This window comes from Mus caroli, unplaced genomic scaffold (genome assembly GCF_978045245.1).
Source record: "Mus caroli unplaced genomic scaffold, Mus_caroli_1 scaffold_5, whole genome shotgun sequence".
In the NCBI taxonomy this organism is placed as follows: Eukaryota; Metazoa; Chordata; class Mammalia; order Rodentia; family Muridae; genus Mus; species Mus caroli.
The window spans coordinates 11,227,990-11,247,346 of record NW_028227260.1 but is presented as its reverse complement, the minus strand read 5'-3'; the positions used below and the strand labels follow the sequence as shown (position 1 = coordinate 11,247,346).

General features: G+C 39.9%; 1 protein-coding gene across 2 annotated transcripts in view; it reads right to left on the bottom strand.

Moving 5' to 3' along the window:
* Positions 1 to 1,130: 1,130 nt before the first annotated feature.
* The window catches only part of Cdkl5 (cyclin dependent kinase like 5), a 193,453-nt gene continuing 175,226 nt past the window's right edge, over positions 1,131 to 19,357 (bottom strand). The window contains exons 15-19 of one of the 2 annotated variants that reach the window (XM_085837929.1): positions 18,862 to 18,985; positions 9,650 to 9,749; positions 5,840 to 5,962; positions 4,514 to 4,633; positions 1,131 to 1,532 (exon numbers count right to left, since the gene is read on the bottom strand). In XM_085837929.1, the coding sequence (XP_085694055.1) occupies positions 1,146 to 1,532; positions 4,514 to 4,633; positions 5,840 to 5,962; positions 9,650 to 9,749; positions 18,862 to 18,985 (854 nt within the window). In that variant the 3' untranslated portion in view covers positions 1,131 to 1,145. The remainder of the gene's footprint in view (positions 1,533 to 4,513; positions 4,634 to 5,839; positions 5,963 to 9,649; positions 9,750 to 18,861; positions 18,986 to 19,357) is intronic. The other variant, XM_021153604.3, reaches the window with a different exon arrangement.

Below are 19,357 nucleotides of genomic sequence, written 5' to 3'. Positions count from 1 at the left end.
GGTCTATACTCTAACACTAGTGCTAAGTGGAAGAGCACATTCTCTGTAAAGACCCATGCACACCACTTCTGTCCGCCCTTCTCTCGTGTGTGTGCCAGTTAATGTCCCTGGACACAAATGAGAGCCAAGTGTCTGAGAACAGAAATGAGGCCTGTTGGGCTCCTTACTGACTTAGCCAACCTTCTTCTCCTGTGGGCCTGGAAAGAGACGCTGTATTTGTCTGCTACCAAGGATCATGTCTAGAGGCTACTGCTAGGGCCAAAAAGTTCAGCAAAGTTTATACTGTTACAATCACATGTAGCCACAATTCAACTCCCTTTATTATAAGTATAATACTCACTTCATATCACAAATGTATAAAAATATGGCAGATAGTGTCATAACGATACTTTCTTTAAATGAATATATTTATAAAACAGACAGTTCTTTACCATATATATTTATAGTTATATAGAATAAAATACTCCTGATGCAATATATAAATGTTACTGTTTAGTTTTTATAGAAACTACTGTAGCTGTCCCACTGCTTCACAATGTTCCAAACAGCTCAAAATAACTTTACATTATAACATAAAAGGTATGATTATAACAGTACAATATTAATTATAAATAAATGTTACAAATCCTATCAAATATGGAAGCTTAGAAAACAATTTAAGACATACAGTTCATCTGCTAACCCTTCAAAGGGATACTCCTAGATTACAATAAACCCCACATTTAGTCTAGTCAGAAAAAATATGTGGTAAGGGCATCGGTCAACATGAATTCTTCTATCCCTCACATCCAGGACACACCCTGGCTTCCCCAAGTTCAACAGAGATTGCACTAAAGCTGGAATGTAATGGGGAGAAACTGGCAAGAATTTCTTCTTCCTCAATGGCACACTCTATCCATTCTCACACAAGACCTGTGGGGAGTGGTGATCCCTAAGGAACTCCCGTGGCTCTAAGATCCCTGACTAGCATTTGTGGCTGCGAGGAGCCAGATGGCCCCCCTCACACACAATATTGCACACACCTTCATAAAGCTGAAAATACTGGCTTATTACCCTGGCCCAACCCATTTCCCAACCCACCCTGAACCCTCCCCTTCCAACTGGCTTGTCCCCCCCCCCATAAACACCCTCCATCCCAGCATAAATTACAAGGCTGTCTCTTTCAAATCATTCAGATTTGGCATTCGTGAGCGATTTGTTCTGTTATAAGGATGCCCGTTTGGCCCACTCTTGGCACCCAGCTGTTCAGAATAGGAAGGCCCCTCTGTGGCACTCCTGGTCACAGAGGACACGTGCCAACCAGGATCCATCTGACCTGGCAACTGAAGGGCTGGTCTGCCTTTTGGTGTAGGCTCCTGCCGGATGTTGCTGCTCCCACCAGAGGCCTGACTCAGAGGGTGAATCCGAATTTCTGAGAAGGAATTTTTGGCTTGTTGAGCTGTTAAGGGCTGGAACCGAGGATCTGAAGAAGCTGGATGATTGGTTGATGAAGACAGATGCAACAGCTTTCGAAGAGATTTTAGTGGTTGGCTCTGAAAGAAAGATTCAGATATGCACAAGATTTAATTTAGAGTAGGTGAAGGAGATGGAAGGCCACGGAGATCAGGTGCTAAAGAGAGGCAGGAAGGGAGGCCACATGGCTGGGTGGGCCAGTCCAGCTCTATCTGGTCTCCCAGTTTTCTCAAATAAGATTTTAGTCACTGCCTTTTAAACGAAAGGCCTAGAAATCTAGGGGAAAAATAACTATAGGGCCCCAAAGGTAGCACATGAAGGTCAGGGCTCCTTTGATCTGGCTGCATTCTGTCTTTACCATGTTTCTCGAGCTTCAGACCTAGAAAGGAGAAACAACAGCAGACGTGGGTGTGCCTCTCCTTTTTGAGAAGACATCCCAAATAAGTCTTCACTTCGATTTCGCCAGTGCTATGGATAATCTTAACTGTGGAATGGCTGGGTTTAGAATCCCTGTGGAAATATACCTCTGGGTGTGTTTGTGATGGTGTTTCTAAAGAGATTTTACTAAGGTGGGAAGACCCACTCTGAATGTGGGAGCAACATTCCAGAAGCTGGTGTCCTGCTAAATGAAAGAAGAAAGTAAGCTGAACACTGGTACGCATCTCTCTTTTTCCTGACTGTGGATACAGTGTGACCTGCTGCCATGCCTTCCCCATTGTGGTGGACTGTACCCTACATCTGTAAAGATATTTTGCCACAGCAATGGCAGAAGTAATTGATACAACTGGATAGAACTTGAACATCTAACCATACCTAGCTGCAAGGGTAGCTGGAAAAAAATGTAGTTTTAGGTATTGAGGCAGTGAATTATTGGATAGCAGTTTCCCTTTTTGATACTACATCTTCATGCTCTATGCTGTATTTTACTGACTCATTTTCATCTTTTTGATGTGAGAATGGTACAGTTTGGGTACTAAAAATACAAAGCATTTCAACTGCTCACAGAAACCCTGGTTAGTGGACTTCTTGCCTACAGAATGGCTGCTGGTCAAAGACCCTACAGAGCACAGCACTGTGGAAGGGAGACTGGTGTGGAAAGAGAAGGCCAAGACCTAGATGAGATCTGTCCCTCACTGGCCAACTATTTTCAGTTAACTCCTGAGACTCAAGTTTCTCCGTGGTGTAAGGCAACACTTCTTCCTCTACCTTAAGCACAACATGCAGGAGAATCACTACCAGAAGAGGCACAGAAAGCCAAGTATGGCAGTATATGAATTTAATCCTAGATAGATGTGTGGGAATCACAAATTTGAGGATAGTTTAGGAAACTTTTCAAGATTCTCTCAAAAAACCAAAGCAACACACACACACACACACACACACACACACACACACACACACACACCATAAACAAACCAATCTACTACTGAAGCAACACAGGCTGGCAAAACTCAAGAGTACTTTTATCCTGAGTGCCATGGTATAAGCCACATGCATTCCAGCTATTGGTCAACTTTGAATCACATTGATAATCGCTAGGAAAACTGTAAGATTTGAAGAAACAGGGTGCTAACCACCACGGTAAATGAGCTGAGAAACAACTAAAGGAGAAATAGCTTCAAGGAAAGCACCCGCCACTAGCTCTATGACATTTTCCCCAAAGAAAGCTGTGGGGTCTCTATAGGAGGTGGCAAAGTGTTCTATGCACAGGAGGTATTCAAAGGGTGTCTTTCTCTACCCTCATTCCTTTTATGTATCCCAGGGTGGCCTCCAACTCTTAATCCTCCTTGCTCCTTGCCTTTATGTAGCCCAGGCTGGCCTGGATCTCTGTTTATATAGCCCAGTATAGTTTCAAATTATTCATACTCCTACCTCCAATTCTCAAGTGTTGAGATTATAGGTCTGAGGCATCATTCTTGACTACTTTTTCACTTTTATTAAAATGATATAAACAAGTTCTTCCTTGTCAACTCGAGAAAATTATCAAGCAATTATAATAATCCAGAATTAGCTGGAGACATGAAGTTACTAGAAAGGGGCCCCTTAGCATCAGGCTCTCAGATCTTTGTGTTCCTATTTTGAATAAGTATTTCCCCCCCTCGCCAAGTTAGGATATCTCATTCGCTATGCTCCCTTTACCCTTAGAAGAGATTATGCTATAAGTACAAAATATGAATGGCCAGGCAAAAAGAATGGCAATTTTGGAGAACTTCTGCTTATACCTCCAAGTAACAGATTATAGTGAAAGAAGCCAGATCTATAGTCCTAGCATGTGGGATATAAAGCCATAAGGATTGCTAGTTTTAGGTCAGTTTGGATTACATAGAAAATTGTAGGACTAACTGGTTATCTGGACTAACTGGTAAAATGCATTCTTAGGGGAAAAAAAAAAGAACAAAACAGAAAACCTATAAAAATTAGAGCCACTGCTTCTAAACTCCCCAAATTTTGTTAAAATAAACATGGTAGATTATGTCACTGTGAAGAAATACAAAAAGGATAAGTGTTTTAAACATATATGTTAATTACTTGAAAGAGACTAAAACTCTCCATATGGCAGGTAAATATAATCCCGTTACTGTACTATATGCAGTTCCTATTAAAAGTGTTTGCCTTTCTTTATAAAAATGGCTTAGATTTCAAAAGTTATAATATTCTTTCAAGAAAGCTTCTAATATCTGGCTTTCAAGGCCTGATTTATATGCTATCATCTTTAAGGTAACCTTATTCTTCTCACAATCTCAGTTTATCCTCACCAATATTTCCTAGCATAACTTACTTTGTAGTATGGTCTTCGTGAATCTTTGTCTCCTGAGCTGCAGCCTACTTGTGGGCTAGGACTCCTTCTTGTTCATCTCTCCACATTGCTCCACTGCTTTCCCCAGCTAGGTGAAGGGTAGTGGAGGCTTGCTTTTTTTCACAGTGGGAATCACTGTGAAAATCATCCTGACTTGCAAATAGCACCAAGGCTATTTATTACGGTCGATTTGGGGGAAGCTATTTTTTTTTTCTTCCTTGATTCCCATCCTGAAAATCTGGGAGTGATGTAAGCTACACTCACCTGGGTCTGTAGATCTGAGAGCTTCTCAGGTCGCCACTCCTTTGGTCTGCTGCTTGCAGTGCTAGAAGAATGAATGGCTTTCTGTAAGGTCAATAGATCAGGACCATCAGTGTTGGGCACCTAGAGGGAAAGATGGAGAAGGATTCAACAAGCACACCAATAACCTTAATGAACATAGACAACCACACCCAAGAGGAGACCCAAACTGAAAAGTAAACTGAACTAAACCAAATTTCAAAAGAGAGAGAAAAAAAAAGACCCAGTAAGTAAACCAAAATTCTCCAAATGTTCATGATGCAAGTAGTGCTAGTTAAAGCCTGCTGCCTTCTTAGTAATTTTCCCTGCGTTAGGAAAAATTGGCAGATTCATGCAGCTTGGTTAAAACCTTAACCCTTAAAGCATTCCCATGCTGTTAGTTTCAGTATCTGTAAAAGAGAGCAGTTAAAGTGGGCTGGACCAGGAACTGCTGTGGCATCCTCATTTCATATTGTAGTTAGGTTATGAACCAGTTCAATAAAACAAAAACAAAACCAAAATCTCATGCTGGGAATATGATGCAAAATCTGTATTTGATGCTGCCAAAGAAGTCTAGGGAGCTTTCAAGGAGAGAAAAAGTAGGGAAGTATGGTTTGAATCATAGTCCCAAACCACTGCCCAGTAAATCTGGGTCTGCCATTGTAGGCTTAGAAACTGCTTGAAATTTATGCCACAAATTCCAAATGAATGCAATTGGTCTCTTCAATGGCTTTAGTGGACAAAAGGAGAGTTATGCCAAATGCCAAGCAAAAGCCATGGCTTTACACCTAGTGACTAGCAAAAGCAAGTTATCAACTAGTACAAGCTGCTTTTCTCATGGAGCCTGCTAGCTCAAATAATTTGGTCAATTTAAAGTTGGTTTTAAAGAAACAAACTGCCAACCGAATAGTAACAAAATCCATGCAGTGAGCCAAGTGAAAAGACATTTGTGGACTGTAAATGTTAATCAGATTCTTAACAGGAATGAAAAGATTTCAAGAATGCCGTCTGCCAACAATTGGCTAATCAGCCCAGCCAAACCAGCCTTACTAGTTTGTTTAGTAGGCTTATGCGACAACATCTTTAACTGATGCAGAAAACCCAGAATAGATATATAATATATATATATAAAGTATATGTATTATATATATCCATATATCCCAGTGAATTTATGGAACTGGCCCAGGTACTTAACTAGCACAAAGATTATGACCCCATGAAAATAAGACATGCTGTCATCATCATCATCATCATCAGTAAAACAAGTTTACTGGAGCAGTTTTCAGGGCTACGATATGTAAAAACGGGTACCATGGGTGGAGTGACTACAGGAAGCTTTTTCAAAGAAGAACTATGCTTTAAATGATTCTTTGAATTAAAAAGAGGAAAGAGGGATTTCTTGATGCTTGGATTCTCCCCGTTGGTGGAGTCTGTCTGTAATATAAGATACAAATGAGCTAATTGCAAAAATAAAAAAAAATATTAAGCAAAATAAATAGGTGCTTTAATTGAAACTACTAGCCCTTGGGAGCCCTCAAATGATTAAATATTAGCAATCATGGAAAGAATTTCTGTGCTATGCATCTAGAGAGATTATTTATTATTTTCACCTGGAAACAATAATGTAAGTTCACACAAGTACACAATTTTTCAGAGTCTATACAATGATTATGAGCAATAGTCTAGGAATGCCTAAGGCCTCTAGGCATCTGCTTACATTATGCTCAATTAGGAATTTATTCATTGTCAAAAATAAGACTGTTTTGAAGAATTGTGTTTGATGAGTTGCTGATGAACTCCAGCCATTACTAACTGTTAGGATCTCAGTAATGAAGAGATTCTACCACATGGATTATTTTTTTTATAAAAGAAAATATACTTTAAGTCCTTTTGATCTTTTTGGTCAATTACCTAGAGCCAGTAAATATCACTTGAGAGATGACTAGCAGTGTTGTGGGATACTAAGGCTAGGTGAGCAGAACTACATTACACTGTTAGAAATATATACCTCATTTAAAATGTTTGGTACAATTCAGATTTCTGGGTTTCAAGCAAAGAGATACAAGTTTAATCTTCAGGGCTGGTAAGATGGATCAGTGGAGTACTTTGCAACCAGAGACTGAATTCCAAGAACTCACATAAAAGTCAACAAAGTTACCCTCTGACCTCTATATACCATGGCCCCCGTGCACTCCTTCCCCAGATCATGTACACACAATAGTTTTTAAAAGTTCAATCTTTATATTGAAGTATCATTTCAAGTTGAGATACTAAGTAAGATCCAATTACCAAGCTGGCAAAGTCACCATATGCTCTGGGGACTTATGTAATTCCCTGGGTAGACAAAGCCAGATTCCCCAAGGCAGCTTGCAGACTTGCTGGAGTCAGAGAAGGCACCTTTACAGTACAGAATGATTTTTGGCACCTCTTTTCTCTCTGTTGGCTACCTCAGTGGTCAGAGAATAAAAGTGTATACAAATGCAGTAAGATCATCTCTTCATTGCTGCAAGTGTGAAGACATCTGTGTAAATATCTGAGGTTTCCTGTTCTAATGAGAGAAACCCTGACTCAGAGGCCTTTTACAGGGAAAGCCAGTTTTAGTTCTTCTAACTCTGTGCGACTTTGGACAGGTCAACCACTTGCCTGGCTCAGCACCTAATCTAGTAAAAGAGATATAGGGTTAGCTATAGTACCTACATCTTGCAGCAGATTTAAGTTTCTTGGAATCTTGTGTAAAAGTTTCAACACCATCAATTTCTTGGTTTGTCTTACTTAGCTTTCCATTTATTGAATTTTAGAAAGTAAAAGCAAGTTCCCTTTTGAGTATTCATTCAAAGAAAGCAGAGTTAAGTTAATGCCAGGCCTCAGGGCCTGGGGGCTGGCACTCTATAGTATTCTTTGGAAATCTGACTCTAGATTTCAAAACACTTACATTTTATTCTTAATTTAAAAATGCAGAGGTACAAAAAAAATTCAGTTTGGAAAACTGAAGGCACCATGATCTGTGGAAAGCTTTTCTGAGGTTAGTATAAATATTTAATAAAACATTTAAGAGAGAGGATGCTAGAGAACAGTAATTTTTATTACCCTAACGTATACTATTTAAATATCTAGAATTTTATCCAAATCTTGAAAAATCCGGTGAGGCAAGATGTGTGTACTTCGTTTAGCCACAGTGAGGCAAGGGCTTTAGGTTTACTGTTCATCTGAGGCAGACATGTATTAAAATCTAAATTTATGTACAAGACAGCCTCAATTCTTCTACCCTTACTGCTTTCTATAACTCAATCATATCACAGGGTGGTAGGCATGTAGTTAACAAAATCCCGAAAATTTTATAACAGTGGCCAGGAAGAGGTGTTGGAAGGATAATGCTTATGATAGGTAATACATTCTATAGACAGCGGGCAGAGTTTAATGTTTTAGCACTTAAATTATTTTAAACATCCTAAAGCCAAGTCAATCCTATTTCTTCACTTTTTAATACAGTTTCAGCAACAAATATAGTTGAGTGGCATTTTGATTTGACATTTCAGTCTAGGCAAGTTTCAGTAAGAGATATATAGGTACCCTTTTCCACCCCCACGAACATTTCAGAAATACCATGTAACCATTAAAATAAAGCAGAAAACAGAGACAAGTATATGTGTGCGCTCGCGCATACACACACACACACACACACACACTTTCCTCCACACACATATACATAGACTACAAAGCTCCTGTCTGTGGTAGGTTGGGCAAGATCAAGAACAATGTTTTCTTTTTTTATATTTTCTTTTTGATAATGAAATGTTTTGGTGGCGGTGTGAGGCAAGGTTTTCTCATGGAGCTCTGGTTACTCTGAAACTCACTTTGTAGAGCAGGCTGGTCATGAACACAGAGATCTCCCTGCTTCTGTCTCCTGAGTACTGGAAGGAAACGCCTACAATACCATGCTCTACACCAACTCAGAGCTTGAAGTCATTTATTTGGAATGAAATACTTGCATCTAATATGCAAGGGAAAGAATGCTTTCCACATGTCTAGATGTAAAGGGGCCTTAAAAATACACTTAGGGGTTGGAGAAATGGCTCAGCTTTTAAGAGGACTAGCTGTTCTTCCAGAGGATACAGTTTTTAGTCCCAGCACGCACATAGCAGCTCACAAATGTCTCTAGTTCTAGGGATCCCAATGCCCAATGCCCTCTTCTGGTCTCTGTGGGCACCAGGCACACAAGTAGTGAACAAACATATGCAGGCAAAGCCACTATACACAGTGTTTGTTTATATATTTGTTAAAATCAACACAAAAACACAACTCTACTAATAGTATAGATAAAGCCAATGGGGTTAGGCCATGAACGAGAATAAATCTTGTGTGAAATAAAACTAAAGTCAAAACCCAAAACTATTGAAAGTGGCTAATTCAACATCACTTAGATATCAGGGTAAAATAAAATGAAGGAAGGCAGGCTCTTTCTGAGTGAACTGCCCCTACTGCTGTCTTGGAGGCTTGTCTTTCTTCCCCATTTTCTCTTGTTACTAGCTAGATTAGAATTTCCACTTGAGCGGTTCCACAAACTGATGAGTCCAGTCAAGTGGGGCTGGCCCATTGTTCAGATGCAAAGCTCCTAGGAGCTGAGGTGCAGCCTGCCCCACAACGCCACCATAAGTGAAATAGCTTTACTTATCAAAGCCAGCCCTGAAATGTCAGATGAAATTGTACCTCTGTGCCTAGAAGCCAGGGAAGAATGAGACGTGATAGTTATTTATGAATTTCAGGATTTAAATGTAAACCACAACCATTCCCGAAGTTTTTGCATATCTCTATGCTCCCAGAGAAAAACAAATCCCGTGTCTTCATAGTTTTTACAGCAATCTAAAGTCACATGGATAAGTGGTTTATTGAGAGGGGCTTAAAAGTATTTTCTCATCCAATTTAAGTTTCTTTTACTCCTTGAGATTCTGCTGAATCTAGAAAAGCTTTGTGAGAGAATGGTAATGAAAGACTTCAGAAAGAGCTGTCTACAATATATCCACACTAAGAAATTAAGTCTGATTGCCCCGTGTAGAGGGTAACATGTATCCACAGAATAACATAGAACCCCGTGACAGAGACAGACATTAGTCGTGTACTTACTGTTTGAGTTTTCTTCTTTTTCTTTTTCATTGACCTGAAAAACCCTTGCTTCTCCTTTTCTTTGAGTTGATCGGCATGACTAATGTTTTCAGGACTTTTCCTAAACGAGAAGGCATTTTTTTTTTTAATCATATAGATCTTTGAATCGTTCTCTTGCTACAGTGTGACAAACATAATGAAGGCTGAAAATGTGTGATACCAGATTCAATCAGCCATGAAGAATTGAGCCCACAGGTAAAGGTCCTCTAAAAAGCACAGAGGGAACCAAATCTAATCAGCATAGGGAATGGCTGGTCTTTGGCACAGGCTTGATCACACTAGCAATTTGAGCACTGTTATAAATGATCTGTAACGGCTCTTTGGGACCATTTTCCTGCTGCTGAAAATCTCTGAATTAGAAATTCTGTAAAATGCATGGCTTAGAGGATGCTTCCTCTGTAACTCTCCAAGGGAAAGAACAGAAACATCTCCAATACCTTCATTTTTCTATTTACCTTCTAAAAACCAGCTCAACAAGTTTATTATTAGTAGCTTGCCAAGTTACAAAACTTAAAAAAAAAATCAATGCTGCTATAGAAACATTATTAATGGAAGTAAAAATTGCCCCAAACTGGAAAATTCCTACTTATTAAACCTTTAATCTATTACACCTAAATAAAAAAATACTCAAGGAAAAAATGTAGACATGATGTATGCTCTAACACAGTATGCTCAAGGTGTGTGTGTGTGTTAAAGAATAATTCTAGCTGAAAATACTGACATTAGGATTGATACCACACCAAGTCTCTGCAAGGTTAGGTCTCATCTCCCACAGAGGCTAGACAAGGCAGCCCAGCTGGTTGAACATACCCCAATATGGGGAACAGCTTTTTGGGATAGCTTCTGCTCCAGTTGTTCAGAACCCACATGAAGGTCAAGCTGCACATCTGATACATATGTGCAGAGGGCCTAGGTCCAGCCCATGTATGTTCTTTGGTTAGTGGCTCAGTCTCTGAGAGCTCCCAAGGATATGGAGATACCTAGGGGGGCCTCTATCTCAGAGAAGGGGAGGGAGTTTGGGAGGAAGGACGATGGGAGGGGAGACAGTGATTGGGATGTAAAAAAAATGTAATTTTAAAATTTAGAAAAGAAAGAAAGATTGATACAACATGCCTAGTCTTGACTGCAACTTAATATGTCAAATTTGTTTGATATCCATGGGAGGTCTGTCCTTTTCTGAAGAGAAACAAAACAGGAATGACTTTGGTGGTAGGGGATCAGGGGTGGAGTTTAGAGGAAGGGTTGGGAGGAAAGTAAACTGCATTTAGGATGTAATAAATGAAAGAAGAATAAGTAGAATAAAAAATTTAAAAGACTGATACCACAGATAACACTAGGTATTTTAATAAAAATAGAGGATGTTCAAAAATAGGAAATAAGCCACGTGTGGTGGCATATGCCTATAATCCCAGCATTCAGGAGGCTGACACAGAATGTTTGAGTTGAAGGCCAGTCAGATTGTCTTCCAAGACTGACCATGAAACAAAAACCCACTTTTCATAAAAAGAGGGGTTGGGGGACACCTTGGTTTTGGACTTACACTCTTCAAAAAGCAACTCAACTGCTATTATTCTTGAAAAAAAAAACCTCAAATATTTACATATTCCCTAAAGTAAAAGTGGTAGAATCATTAAAATTAACAGTTAATTTATATTTATGGTTTCAGAATACCAAACAGCGATGAAGTGATTATAATATCTAAGAAAATATGAAGAAAGCAGCACCCAGCTTTTTTCATTAAAATATGTAAGCCAGGAAAATTCTAAATAAACCATTATTGGTTGCACGGCAGAAAACACAATGAAGCTATTAAAAATAAATCACAGCTTCAAAGAATATCTACTGACATAAAAGAATATTTAAATGACAGTAGTAAGTGAAAATATAATGATTTCAAGTTTTTTTTCATAACAGATAAATCCAAATATATGGCAAGAAGGCATATAGGTTATACAATGCATTTTAATATTCATTTATTTATTTTTTAAAGATTTATTTATCTTATGTTTTAGCAATTAGTCTCTGTGTGTGTACCACTTGTGTGCCTGGAGCCCATGGGGGTCAGAAGAGGGTGTGGGATTCCTTGGAACTGGGCTTATGGATGGGTGTGAGCCACTATTTGTACTGGGAACCAAACCTGGATCCTTTGTAGGAACAATAAGTGCTCTTAACTCCTGAACCATTCCTCTAGCTGCTATATTCACTTTTTTAAAAATGCAGGAAGAAATTGCAACAGAAATCTTGGCTGGAGATGCAGCTCAGTGGAAGGGCACTTGTACAATATTGACAAGACCCTGGGTTCCATTGAATGCACTAGGGGAAAAAAATAAGCAAAGCCTCATGGCATATGCTTGTAGTCCTAGGTATGTGACTACAGTGGGAGGATCGCTTTAGCACACGTGTTTGAGAACAGTGGTTAACAGTGGGTAGATTACTACTTCTCAAAAAGGAACCTCCACCCCCACCCCCCCAAAAAAAACCTTAGCCAGGCGGTGGTGATGGTGGTGGCGCACGCCTTTAATCTCAGCACTTGGGAGGCAGAGACAGGTGGATTTCTGAGTTTGAGGCCAGTCTGGTCTACAAAGTGAGTTCCAGGACAGCCAGAGCTACACAGAGAAACCCTGTCTCATAAAACCAACCAACCAACCAAACAAACAAAAAACTTAAAAGCTCTATGTAGGTAATAGAATTATTGATATTCTTGTTTTAAATTTTACTTCTTCTCAAAATAGAATCCTCATCCCACCCCAAAAACGGCTTTACAAGCTTTATCTAGGTAGCAGAATTTCTGATATCCTTTTTAATTTTTGAGAACACATACCAATAGTATGCTATAGGTCATCAAAAAGGTGTTATACAGCCCAGAGTACTTTGGGGTTAGAGATATAGTTGGTGCTGATGAAACTCAGCTGGTGGAATGTGCACCTGGCATGCACAAAGCCTCTGACCTCAATCCCACATAAACCTGACATGAGCACCCCAGGCATTCTTGAAATCCATTAGAACTTGCTAGTTAAGCACCACTTAAGTTCTAAGTTCTGAAGTACAAGTTCTGTGATTCAGTCTGGAAACCCAGAGCAGTGCCTTCATCACTTTGAAAGCTAGAAGCTTAAGATGTGGTTGCATAGGTACAAATGGGTTGGTGGCAAGTTACAAGTCTGTGGATGCAGTGCTGTACTGCTGGGGAAAATATGACCTTCATAGCTTTATGAATGCAGTCAAGGGTGGGGCGAGGGGATGCGTTACAAGGCAAACTGGCTTTAGAACAGAATTTTAGTGCTAGCAGGAAAGGAAAGAAGGGGACACCACTCCTTGGAGGAAGCAGAATTCTGCCTGGGAAGATAGAAGTTCCACCAGGATGAGGTAGCAACTGGAGAAGTGGAAGGTTAGAAGAGAGGGGGGCAGGAGAACAGTTCAGCATTTGCCATTGCAGAGTTCGTCCTGGGAAACTGGGAAGATGAAGGATCAAAGACCCTCCCTAGGATCTTTTCTTTTTTTAATATTTTTTATTACATTTTTCCCCCAATTACATTTCCAATGCTCTCCCAAAAGTCCCCCATACCTTCCCCGCCACTTCCCTACCCACCCATTCCCAGTTTCTTTTGTCCCTGGCGTTCCCCTGTACGGGGGCATATAAAGTTTGCATGTCCAATGGGCCTCTCTTTCCAGTGATGGCCGACTAGGCCATCTTTTGATACATATGCAGCTAGAGTCAAGAGCTCTGGGGTACTGGTTAGTTCATAATGTTGTTCCACCCATAGGGTTGCGGATCCCTTCAGCTCCTTGGGTACTTTCTCCAGCTCCTCCCTTGGGAGCCCTGTGATCCATCCAATAGATGACTGTAAGCATCCACTTCTGTATTTGCTAGGCCCCAGCATAGTCTCACAAGAGACAGCTATATCTGGGTCCTTTCAGCAAAATCTTGCTAGTGTATGCAATGGTGTCAGCGTTTGGAAGCTGATTATGGGATGGATCCCTGGATACAGCAGTCTCTAGATGGTCCATCCTTTTGTCTCAGCTCCAAACTTTGTCTCTGTAACTCCTTCCATGGGTGTTCTGTTCCCAATTCTAAGGAGGGGCATAGTGTCCACACTTCAGTCTTCATTCTTCTTGAGTTTCATGTGTTTAGCAAACTGTATCTTATATCTTGGGTATCCTAAGTTTTGGGCTAATACCCACTTATCAGTGAGTACATATTGTGTGAGATCCTTTGTGATTGTGTTACCTCACTCAGGATGATGCCCTCCAGGTCCATCCATTTGCCTAGGAATTTCATAAATTCATTCTTTTTAATAGCTGAGTAGTACTCCATTGTGTAAATGTACCACATTTTCTGTATCCATTCCTCTGTTGAGGGGCATCTGGGTTCTTTCCAGCTTCTGGCTATTATAAATAAGGCTGCTATGAACATAGTCGAGCATGTGTCCTTCTTACCGGTTGGGACATCTTCTGGATATATGCCCAGGAGAGGTATTGTGGGATCCTCGAATAGTACTATGTTCAATTTTCTAAGGAACCGCCAGACTGATTTCCAGAGTGGTTGTACAAGCTTGCAATCCCACCAACAATGGAGGAGTGTTCCTCTTTCTCCACATCCTCGCCAGCAGGCTGTCCACTCTCCCCATAATTATTCAACATTGTACTAGAAGTCCTAGCCAGAGCAATTCGACAACAAAAGGAGATCAAGGGGATACAAATTGGAAGAGATGAAGTCAAAATATCACTTTTTGCAGATGATATGATAGTATATATAAGTGACCCTAAAAATTCCACCAGAGAACTCCTAAACCTGATAAACAGCTTCAGTGAAGTAGCTGGATATAAAATTAACTCAAACAAGTCAATGGCCTTTCTCTACACAAAGAATAAGCAGGTTGAGAAAGAAATTAGGGAAACACCCTTCTCAATAGTCACAAATAATATAAAATATCTTGGCGTGACTCTAACTAAGGAAGTGAAAGATCTGTATAATAAAAACTTCAAGTCTCTGTAGAAAGAAATTAAAGAAGATCTCAGAAGATGGAAAGATCTCCCATGCTCATGGATTGGCAGGATCAATATTGTAAAAATGGCTATCTTGCCAAAAGCAATCTACAGATTCAATGCAATCCCCATCAAAATTCCATCTCAATTCTTCAACAAATTAGAAAGAGCAATCTGCAAATTCACCTGGAATAACAAAAAACCTAGGATAGCAAAAACTCTTCTCAAGGATAAAAGAACCTCTGGTGGAATCACCATGCCTGACCTAAAGCTTTACTACAGAGCAATTGTGATCAAAACTGCATGGTACTGGTATAGTGACAGACAAGTAGACCAATGGAATAGAATTGAAGACCCAGAAATGAACCCACACACCTATGGTCACTTGATCTTCGACAAGGGAGCTAAAACCATCCAGTGGAAGAAAGACAGCATTTTCAACAAATGGTGCTGGCACAACTGGTTGTTATCATGTAGAAGAATGCGAATTGATCCATTCCTATCTCCTTGTACTAAGGTCAGATCTAAGTGGATCAAGGAACTTCACATAAAACCAGAGACACTGAAACTTATAAAGGAGAAAGTGGGGGAAAAGCCTTGAAGATATGGGCACAGGGGAAAGATTCCTGAATAGAACAGCAATGGCTTGTGCTGTAAGATCGAGAATTGACAAATGGGACCTCATGAAACTGCAAAGCTTCTGCAAGGCAAAAGACACCATCAATAAGACAAAAAGACCACCAACAGATTGGGAAAGGATCTTTACCTATCCTAAATCAGATAGGGGACTAATATCCAATATATATAAAGAACTCAAGAAGGTGGACTCCTCCCTAAGATCTTTAAGGCACTGGAGAAACTACAGTATAGGTGGGGCAGGAGGAATGACTAAGTTCAACATTTCTAAGCTGAAGCAGACCAGGTGGTAGGGTTGAGATGTAGGCAGGGAAAGAGTCTAGGGGCCAAAAGGAAAGGGGAAAGAAATTATGAGTATGTTTGCATCATAAAAGGCAGAAGAGCCAGGCAGTGGTAGCGCACACCTTTAATCCCAGCACTTGGGAGGCAGAGGCAGGTGGATTTCTGAGTTCGAGGCCAGCCTGGTCTACAAAGTGAGTTCCAGGACAGCCAGGGCTACACAGAGAAACCCTGTCTCAACACGCCCCCCCCCCAAAAAAAAAAGCCAGAAGAAAGCAAGCCTGAACAAAGAAGGGGAGAGAAAAGGAAAGAACTAAGCAGAGCTATACAGAAACACACAGAGAAAACACAAAGAGAAAAAAGCCTGGAAGAGAAAGGAAGAGAGAGCAGCTGCCTGGAACTCAAGTACTTGAAAAGCTGTGTGTTACACAAAGGAAGAAGGAGCCTTGAACATGGAGCATTGAGACCACCAGGCATATGTGTGGCAACTATTGCCCTATGTGGATTTATGGCTTCTATAATTTCATGTGGTATAGTGGGCAGCTTTGGGTGTTACATAAATTTCAGACAAGGAAGCTTTGAGAAGGGTTATGCATCTAGTGTGACCCAGTCCATCACCTTGGGGACCAGCATTGATCAAAATAGTATGGCTACAAGGTTGAAGGAGGACAGACACACTTTTAGATAAAGGATAAATAGGCAGGGTCTCACACAAAACTGAGACTCCTGTCATCTAGACTAACAACTCTTCCCAAGGGAGTCAAGAAGAATGAGGGAAGTTTAAAAACTCACTGTAATCAAGGAAGGAAGAAATGAAAACAAAAACTGACTTACAGTTAATCAGCATTTACTGAGTAGCATATTAGGTATTAGAGATAAAGAGAGAAATCAACCAAAGAGCCTGGCCTCTCACTCAAAACTGCTCCCAGGCTCACAATGAAGAGCAGTGGAGGACTGTACAGATAGCCTCTTGAACTTTAGCACAAGCCCTCTGGGAGCTGCATGGAGGGTGTGTGGGAGGGGTGGGGGGCACTGCGCTGTCATTCCCCTGCCTCATGAAAGTCAGTGAAGGATTCTATGAGAAGAACTGCAAGACAGACTGACAAGCTGTAATGGACACAATATATTCATAATGCTGTGGAAAAAAAACCCTAATTTTTCAAATGAGTTTCAGAGTCCTTTCCTCCAATTTTAGCCCAATTTTGATGGAAGTTTTTCTAAACTAGTTCCATACTTTGTCATTTGTTTATCTATTGTAAAGGAATTGCTATTCATTTTATAGGCACACACTCTAAACTGATACCTATCTAAATTGACACATGGAATTCTCACAGGTCTGTGAAAAGATAAACCACACCCATGCTTTGCTCCATAGCTATTGCCTGTGATTCCCCTCCCCTTTGGACACTGTGTTATGGGCTGAAACCACATCTTATCCTATTGACCTCAGTACTAACCCACTAAAACTGGACACTAGGAGGAATAAATAGCTTACAAATGAAGAGCCTATTAGTAAAAGATGAGTCTGGCTGTATTAAGTCTATTTTTCTTGTTCTGAAATATTTTGGCTTATCTCCAGTTTCTTAGGTGGATTCAATACAACTAAGATGGCCAGAATAACAGCTCTGGGTGTTAAACTACAATATCTATTCATTGGTTTTAAATATGATATTGCAACTTGATCTTTCCATTGCAGAAAATATGTACAGTGTACAAACATTCTCTTCCCCAAAGAAATGTAAAGTGGTACTATTACAGAATTTAGCAAGACTTTCTTTTATGTTTGTGTTAGCAAATGCATAGTTCTCTTAGATATAAAGAATACAGCAAAACAAAGATCTTGGTCAAGAAACAAATCAAGACGAGTCAAGGTTAATTAAAGATTAAATTATGTTAGATATGATACATGAATAAGATACACCATAGAAACATAATGGTGGCGTAGAGAATAAAAGAAGAGAACTCATTTACAGCTAGGGATTCTGGAACCTTCGTAAACCACATAATAGCAGCATTAGAACAAGGATGACTTGATGATGTCTTGGCTAAAGATGAACAGCTCAACTGTACTTTTGATTGTTTTGAAAACAACCAATTTCATGGACGGACACACACACACACACACACACACACACTCATCTAAAGTTCTATTCAGAGAGATTAGACCACATGGTTATTATATACTAGATCCTACATTCAGTCTCTGCAACCAAACTAAATCAAACCCCTAAAACATGCACACCCTGCCCTCTAGAAACAGCACCATGCTAACAGTGTGTATCCTACTTTTGGATCCCCCCAACTCCCTGGGCAAGGCATTGAGATAGAATCTCACTACATTTCTCAGGCTAGCTTTGAACTGGCAATCCTCCTGTCTCAGTGTCCCAAATGCTGGAATTACAGTCTAGTACCACTATGCCGACCAGTTCATACTTTCATTTAATTTGTACCTGACTAACCTAATTCTCAAACGATTATGCAAGTCTCAAATTGATACTGTTTTAGATTGTTCCCACTGTGTTATGCAAACAACCAAGAAAAGACAGTCCATTCTATGCATCTGTATTTGACACTTTGACATTATTCTCAGGGCTTGTCCATGCAACATCTAAAAATGGTCAACACTGAAAACCAACAAAAGCTAAGTCTGTTTTCTTATGTTTTCTACACTCTAGGGAGGAAAACACAGTCACAAAGAGGTATGGAAGTTTATGAGCTAGGTTAAAAGCAAAATGGTCAACAATCCATGGAAACATAAATATAATAACCATAGCTACCAACACAATGAGCCATTACAGTGCCAGGTACCATTTTAGGTGCTTTCTTAATATTGTATCACTTAAATATCCTAACAATTCTAGAGGGAAGTGCTAGTGTCCTGTGTCCCTGCTCTATGTTACAGGTGTTTAGCACCAGGTACATCCTCTGACTTTCAAGCTTCACTGTGTATGGAATGGGAGTAACTCGTCCCTCAAAGGGCAACTATGAGAACTACGGCAGTGGATACAGAGGGCTATGCAGAGTGTCAGGACCAAGTTCACTGTCAATAAACGAATGAATGAATATGATGAGAGACTTTTCTGCTATGTTATTTAATATAAATTCTGATCTTGAAAAAAGGTACAAAACCCTCCAACATAACATGTTTTTCTTATTCTTAAAGAAAGAATGGCCGAGAGCGGGGAAAAGAAAAGAAAAAGTTTACCTTGCATATCTTTGAATTCCCAAATCTACAATTAGCAAAAGGAAGAGTGAGACCAAACCAAAACACTCACCATGGATCAAATCCTGGTTGTCTTTTTGAATGATTTGTACCAGAACTGCTATCAGATGGCAGAGAAGAAACTCGAGTGGACACATTATTTTCATGGAAAGAATTGTCTGGTCGTGGAGATGGCACTAAATGAAGGAGAAAAAACATTACTGAAGTGCTTTGTTGCATAGTTCTGATAGTATTCTACTGCATTTCTTGAACACAAACAAAACGTCTTCCTCTGCCTTTCCAGAACCTTTGTTTCCTGAGTATGGAGGTGGTCTAGGCAAATTTCCCTCCTCAACCGCTTACATGGTTACAAGGGTAAGTAATAAAGATTTCAAAACAGAAACCTGGGATATCAGCTGATTGGCTGCAGAATATTTGAGGACACTATTAGATTGGACAGCATTGAAAATATGACTACTGTAGCAACCACTGCCAAATACCATGTTTTTGGCATTCTTTGAAGTTGAGGCTTTCTCATTACAGGTCTAATTAGGCAAAATCCATTCTTA